The sequence below is a fragment of the Bison bison genome, unplaced genomic scaffold (genome assembly GCF_000754665.1).
Source record: "Bison bison bison isolate TAMUID 2011002044 unplaced genomic scaffold, Bison_UMD1.0 scf7180017864326, whole genome shotgun sequence".
NCBI lineage: Eukaryota > Metazoa > Chordata > Mammalia > Artiodactyla > Bovidae > Bison > Bison bison.
This window is the reverse complement of record NW_011494898.1, coordinates 5,380,192-5,387,682: the sequence shown is the minus strand read 5'-3', so window position 1 is coordinate 5,387,682 and position 7,491 is coordinate 5,380,192. Positions and strand designations below refer to the sequence as shown.

At 44.4% G+C, this 7,491-nt stretch overlaps 1 protein-coding gene across 2 annotated transcripts in view; it reads right to left on the bottom strand.

Annotated features, from left to right (window-relative positions):
* Positions 1-250: 250 nt before the first annotated feature.
* Positions 251-7,491, bottom strand: part of TEK (TEK tyrosine kinase, endothelial) — a 103,366-nt gene continuing 96,125 nt past the window's right edge. For both annotated transcript variants that reach the window (XM_010853334.1, XM_010853335.1), the window contains exons 19-23: positions 7,079-7,149; positions 5,798-5,838; positions 4,211-4,307; positions 2,485-2,584; positions 251-1,248 (exon numbers count right to left, since the gene is read on the bottom strand). In XM_010853334.1, the coding sequence (XP_010851636.1) occupies positions 1,174-1,248; positions 2,485-2,584; positions 4,211-4,307; positions 5,798-5,838; positions 7,079-7,149 (384 nt within the window). In that variant the 3' untranslated portion in view covers positions 251-1,173. The remainder of the gene's footprint in view (positions 1,249-2,484; positions 2,585-4,210; positions 4,308-5,797; positions 5,839-7,078; positions 7,150-7,491) is intronic.

The window sequence follows — 7,491 nt, the reverse complement described above, 5'->3', positions numbered from 1 at the left end:
GACACTGCAACACAGTTAAGAGATTCCAGGTTTAAGCCCTCAGTTCCTACTGGAACCAGAGGTACAGGAAAACAGTAGAATATTTCTGGGAGATGTTTCTAATCTTGTGAGCTTCTGATACATCTGGTTGAATATACTCACCAACTGCTGTCTGCATATTGCCAACACATTAGAGGATGATAAAGTGTTTTCTTGAAAGTATAATAGAGACGGTTGGTAATACTTATGAGACACATTCCTAGACAAAAAGTGGGTAGGCAAGACATTTATTCACTTACTATATGATCTCAGTATAGCATGTGCCTACAATATAAATTGTAAACTCACACCTGATCAAAACTAGAACTTTTTACAATGTGCAAGACAGGTAGGGATGTTAATCTGCTATGATACATGTCACATGTCTCCCAAATACAACTACAAGCTTCCTGTTTTAATTTCTTAACAAACACATCGATGTTATCTGAGAAACTAAAACCTATTAGCTTATCAAACTAACACTTCTTAATGTTCTTAGGCTTCTAAGGAATGAGATTTAAGTTGGCTTTTTAGTGTCTACGTTTAGGACTGATTTGTTGGCTCTGGAAACACATGAAAAAGTTGTCAAATTAACAAAGGAATCAGGATGGCTTCTACAGGTGAGTGGGAATATTTAGAGAGAGAAAAAGCTCTTTACATCACTTAGGTTAACATTTAAGAGACCTAAATCCATGTCCGGTTAGAACTCATACCTTTCCCCTCCTTTTTCTCACCTGTGCCGACAGGTTTACTAATAGTATTTTCTTCTACACAGTGAAACATCTTAGAGCATCCAATATATAGGTAAATATAAAAAAAATATCTAGGACAATGAGTTATGCATTACAGTAATTGTACTCTCACACCTTCCCATAAAGTCCATGTTTTTAGAAAAATATATTATTGTATATGAAACCACAGGCATTCTGATTCCAGCACATTCTTACTCAAAATAGTATATACAGTCCTAGTCAGAAGGTGCTACAGATTCACACAGGGGTCTTACAGTCAAAGTCCCAGGCAAGCGACAATCTATATACATGTCCATTTTCTGTCACCTCTCTTGGCAGAGGCTTGCTCGCTGAGCATCAAGGTATGAAGGGTCTCTCACGCTGGTGAAGGGGAAACAGAATATACAGATGAAAGTGGTCGGTCCTAGGCTGCTTCTTCTGCAGAACAGTCGATCCCCGCGTAGGTGAACTTCTCGTAAAGTGTGGTGTTCACATAGGTCTAGGAGAACAAGAGTAGTTCAGAGACACGAGCCGGCTCAGTCCTGCCTCCGCTGGGAGCAGTTACAGTCATACCCCAGCTTCCTTAGCTTGTCTCAGCTCAAATACAGATGCTGTGCGCTCAGTCATGTCTGACTCTTTGTGACTCCGTGGACTGTAGCCCACCAGGCTCCTCTGACCATGGGATTTTTCCAGGCAAGAATACTGGAGTGGGTTGCCAGTTCCTACTTGAGGGGAGTTTTCCTCACCCAGGGATGGAATCCCCACCCAGGGACTGAACCCGCCTCTCCTGCAGCTCCTATGTTATAGGCAGGTGGATTCTTTGGCACCACCTGCTGCTGCTGCTAAGTCACTTCAGTTGTGTCCAACTTTGCGCGACCCTATGGACTGCTGCCCATCTGGCTCCTCTGTCCAGGGGATGGTCCAGGCAAGAATACTGGAGTGGGTTGCCATGCCCTCCTCCAAAAGCCCCAAAATACCAATACTGGGGATGGGGGATATTTCTCTATCCTCATTCCCTCTGTTGTATTTAACCACTTTCTTCCTGAAAAGCATCCCTTGACTTCTGCAAGTAAGATTTCTTCCCCTCACTTTTTTCAGCCTCCTGGCTTCTCTAGCCCATGGTCTCTCACTGGTCCTTGCTGACATGCACCACATCCTCCCAGACCCCTTCCTCTGCTGCTCATCTTCACATCTCCAGCTGTGTGACCTCACCCACATCTCTGCTTTCATTACCAACTGGGTTTTGATGACTTTGAGCATCTTCCATGACTTCCAAATTCCCTAACCTAGATTTACCTTTTGAACCTCAGATCTGTGTAGCCAATTAACTATCCACTACAAAAGTTTTTACAGAATTCCTGACCCTCCCCGTGGTAACCTGAAGACCGCATTCTTGTCACTCTCCCGTTTGTCCCTGGGCAAGTCACTTTCTCCTTTCTAAGTATGCTCCTTCATCTCTAGAATGAAAGGGTCAGGCTGTATGACAGATTTAAGATTCCGTCTAGCTCAGACAAGCCAGTTCTGTATGTTGTTCTACAGTGTCTGACTATATCTTATATAGGAATCTGGTTTCCTCCAAAACTGTAACTTTCTCAAAGTTGAGTCTGCATCTTTTATGGCCCTGTAGCACCTCAGGTTGGTTCAAAAGAACCTGCTGACCTGTATCCACTATTAACCACAATGGACACATGAGGAATTCCAATGAAAGAACCCACGCCTTGAGTTCCATACTCACCTTTCGTTCTTCTAACATCCTATTTAAGGACACCAGGATCTGGGCAAATGAGGGCCTTTCATAAGGCTTCTCCCGCCAGCACTGTCTCATGAGATCATACCTTTGAAAACAGAGTGTTTAGTGTCCAACTGTGCTTTAGTCCTGGGCACAGCCAGGTGCAGGGTTTGGAATAAAAGAGAATGTAGCCACACAATGCATGGTCATCTCGCTTAGCCAGCAGAGGACAGAAGTACTACAGCTAGGAAGGTTCTAGGAGGCCTCCCGCCTCCCCAGCCACGTCTCCTTTCTTCTCCCAGTGGATCTAGTGCCTACTTTGGGTACCATTCCCAAGAGATCTTGGTCTCAGCTATCCTGATCATCTGGGAAGAACTGAGTTGTGTGTCTAGGGTAGGCTTTCCCTCAGAGTATTACATCTCTCAGTGTCAGTGTTTCATTTCTAAAAGCTGGCTCTGTGCGCAAATAAATTTGCAAAATGCTACCTATCGCACCTCCCTCTTAGTGACTGACTTTGTGAAATCGTGAAGTCATTCTAGTAAAAACCAACAACCTTTTAAACCAGGTTTAACATAGAAGCTTCCCAAACACAACTGATCACAGAACTCTTTCCCCTTGTGTTATTTATTTATGTCTCACACATTCCACAAACACAGTTTACGAAGTGCTAGTCTAAGGTCTTTCTCCAGTGTGGCCAGAACTACCTGTATTGTTAAAACGTGGATTCCTGGGACCCACTCCAGATTTAGAGTCATGTCCGAGAGCGGGGCTCAAGATTTCACATGCTTAACAGGCTGGTTTCTCACTGGCAACCATAGTGCACAGAAGGCTCTCAGCTATCAGCCTGGGGTGGTAGAGATTCTAGAAGACTTTATCCTTTAACAGAAGTTTCCTAAGTGAGTTAAAGCAGTGAAAACATCACTCCTTAAAGGTGGGATTCAGGGACTTGGTCCAGTGATGGCTTGAGTGCATTCAGGTTTTCCCACGATGGTCTAGGTTTATATTTCTTGTACCAGAGCATAATAGTACCCTCATCCACTCTTAGAAGTGGCTTGGTTTGGACAATCAATTCCTTGTTCAGCCTAGAGCCTTGCACTCTTCATATTATGTCATTTAGGCAGCAACGACATCAGCTGATTCTGGGAATGGCAATATCATTAGAGAAGCATTCTTTCCAGGAATAAGAATATATATTCCTGGAAAATAAGCCCTTTAGAAGCAAGCTTTTATAAAGAAAAGCTTATCTTCTTTAGTGTAACTGCTCTGAAATCTCTACCGTCAAAGTTAGTCTCAAGGTTTCATACATTTATTCATGGATAATTTCATGAATTTATGAATACATGTATTCATAGATTATAATTAAATTCATAAATTATTCATACAAATCTTTTCTGTATTTGTTGCCCCTTCTCATTTCAACCTTAAGATTCAGCCAAGAATCACCACTTTAAATTCCACCTGAATTTCTATGCCTGGAAAACTCTTTATTTCCTGCCCATTGCCTAACAGTCTTAGTTTCAAGGTTCTGAAATCTTGAACTCAAAAATCTTGCTTGAGTTTTCTGAGGGAAATGTCCCCCTAGACACATAGACTCTTGTTTCTGACTGGGATTTGTGTGTGTACACATACATACATATTTGTATGTATCAGATAGCTGCTTCATTACAGTCAGTTCAGGAAACATACAGAGGGGAGCTTAGGACAGAATGGCCCTGAGGGAGGCCTGACTTACACCTCGTCGTCACAGTTTAGCGGCTTCTCCAGTCTGTAGCCCTGGGGCAGCTTCTCGTAGAGTTCTGCACACGTCATCCCACAGTAAGGGGTGCCGCCTGGAAGACAGGAAACGGTGCGCCCTGAGCCCCCCTTGGATGCAGAAGGCACTGTCTCCTGCCCTGGGGCTCTACAGCCAAGGGACTGGAAGAGGGGCGTGAGTCAAGCAACGATAAGCACCCAGAGTCGTCATCCTCTGGGGCAAACCCACTGCACGTCACAGCTGGACTTGGCTACAGACCGTGCCCCCGTGCGGCCACTGCTTCCTTCTGGCCCTTGCTCGTCCCCAAATCTGTCTACACGCAGCATGTCTCTTGCCATGGTACCAGTGTACCAATGACATGGATCTTTTTCCCAATTGGAATCTGTATTTACATAATGCAATTCCTATTTTATCTATCATAGTTACCATCCCAATGTTAACTAGAAAAGCAATATATTTTTATTGTGGAAAGTACAAAAATAATGAAAAAACTACTTTGAAAAAATCCTGTATGGTCTTTCCAGTTTTTTTTTATGTGTGATATTTATAAAACTGAAATTATGGCTTATGTGAAAATTTTCTGCTTTTTGGCATATACATTTTCACATGGTATTAAATGGCTTTTGACATATATCCAGATGAAAGTGTAATTCAAAAAGATACATGCATCCCTTTGTTCATAGCAGCACTGTTTACAATAGCCAAGTCATAGAAACAATCTAAATGTCCATTTATGGATAAAAGATGTGGTATACACACACACACAGGAATATTACTCAGCCATCAAAAAGAGTGAAATAATGCCATTTGTGACACTATGGATGGGCTTAGAGATTATCCTACTAAGTGAAATAAGTCAAAAAGAGAAAGACAACTGCCGTATTACTCACGTGCAACCTAAAATATGACAAATGAACTTATTTACAAAACAGAAGCAGACTCACAGAGGACAGACTTGTGATTGCCAAGGGGGAAAAGTGATGGGGGAGAGAAGAAATGGAAACTCGGAATCAGCAGAAACAAACGATTACATATAGGATGGATAAACAACAGGTTCTGCTGTATAGCACTGGGAACTATATTTAATATCTTGTGACAAACCATAAGGGAAACGAATATGGAAAATTATGTACACACATACATAAAACTGAGTCACCTTTGTACAGCAGAAATTAACTTTAAATCAACTATACTTTAATACAATTTAAAAATAAATGGCCTTTGAAAATGTGACTTGTCGTAGCAGTACAATATACTGTCTTAAAGTTGCAGAAGAAAACTTATAACAGCTTTATGACATCCGTGCACACGTGGAGACAACTTAGAATGAAGTTCTTGGCTACCAGGTTATCAGTGTTAAATGTGACTTTAGACACTGGGCTTTCACAAAGAGAGCCATGGGGATAAACACACTCATGCAGGAAACCCGCAAGGTTCTTTTCCCAAGTGGCATCTGTCAGCACCGAATCCGAATGTTACCCATGAAAGGAGATGGTGAAGGAGCACGGGGCGGGGCCCACTCCGTTTGTGCAGAGCTTCACCTGGTAGGTGGACAAGGATACTCACCTAAGCTCACAATCTCCCACAGTAACACACCATAGGACCATCTGCAGAAGGGATGAAAGAGAAAACGGTAATCAGTGCACGCGTTGGCCAGTCAGCGTTCTGCCCCCAGAGCTGGGGCAACTGACTCTAGGTCAGAAGAGGGCAAGTTCCATGTCTTTTTCCTAGGATTGGGTCTTACACAGAGCGTGTGTTTATCTCCCCTTCGGCCAATGGAAGGATTGTAACGGGAACACTGGCAAAGCCCCCACTTGCTTTAGGTAGAGAATGCAGGCTGACACTACAGAAAGCAGGGGGTTCTAGGCCAGACAGATTTGCATCCGATCTCATCTCTGTGTGACATGGGACAAGTGACTGGAACTGCTGAGGCCTCTGACTGTATTCTTCCAAAAGTGAGGACACCCATCTCTGCCTCAAAGTTACGCAGAGATGACATGAAGGCACACAGAGAGAACACAGTCACCGCCCAACCTCCCCCCATCCCCAGGCATAACAACTCTCCCCCCTCCCCACCCCCAAATGAGTCAACCCAACCCTCTGGGCCTGTTCTTCCTCCTGAAAATAGGGAATGTGGGCAAGAGGGCTCAGGTCTCAATCCCAAAACTTCCTCCCCTGCCACCAGCCTGAGACTCGTCACGCAGGCTGCAAACAGAGATGGGCCCTACTGACTGCCTTCTGTGGGGCTTCCCAGGTAGCACTAGTGGTAAAGAACCTGACTGCCAGTGCAGGAGACATAAAAGTTGTGTGTTCAATCCCTGGGTCGGGAAGATCCCCTGGAGCAGGGCATGGCAATCCACTCCCATACTCTTGCCTGGAGAATCCCATGGACAGAGCAGCCAAGTGGGCCACAGTCCGTCGGGTTGCACAGAGTCGGACACGACTGAAGTGACTTAGCATGTGTGACTGCCTTCTGTCCCTGACACTCCGACCCCCAGCAGCTACTCTGGGCCACCTCCTCGGATCTAGGTCCTTGTGCCGAAGACAGTCTGGGCAACGGAGTCACAGGAAGGCCAGGATGCCCCTGACTCTTAAGGAAATAAAGAATTAACCACTTGAAGTCACTCCCCGACGTGCAGAAATAAACCCAAAGCCTGCCATCAGGGGAAATCATTTCCTCTGTGGCTTCGTTCAGTCTGTTAATTTATTTCCTGGGCTTAGTGATTAGCTTTATTCCACAGAGGGATGCAATATTCCTGCTTCTCTTCAAAACCTTTGTCAAATGGATATTTTTCTGGGTCCAAAAAAAAAAAAAAAAAATCCCTCAGCAGTGAGAGGCTTACTCACACGTCGCTGTTGGTCGTATACACACTGTAATTTAGTGACTCGATCGCCATCCAGCGCACGGGGAGTCTTCCCTGGAGAATACAATGTAAGAGGCTGCTTAGGCTCAACAGGGGCCCCTTCCCAAGGCTCATCGGTGGCCTGAAGCTGGGGGGGCTCACCCCAGTTCTCAGGGAGGTCCCCAGACAGAAGGCATGGCAGAGTCAGGGGATATTTTTGCGTGTCCCACCCACAAGTCTGTTTTTTTAAGTTCAAAGTCCTGCAAATTACGTAAGCTCCACTTACCTCAAGGGGTTACTACCACAGTTTCATGTAAAGAAAAATAATGATGTGTGTGTATGTGTGTGTCCTTTCAGTGGTCATACAATTATTCACTTCGTGGCTGTCAGAGGTGCTAGAGGTTTGAAAAGAGAGAT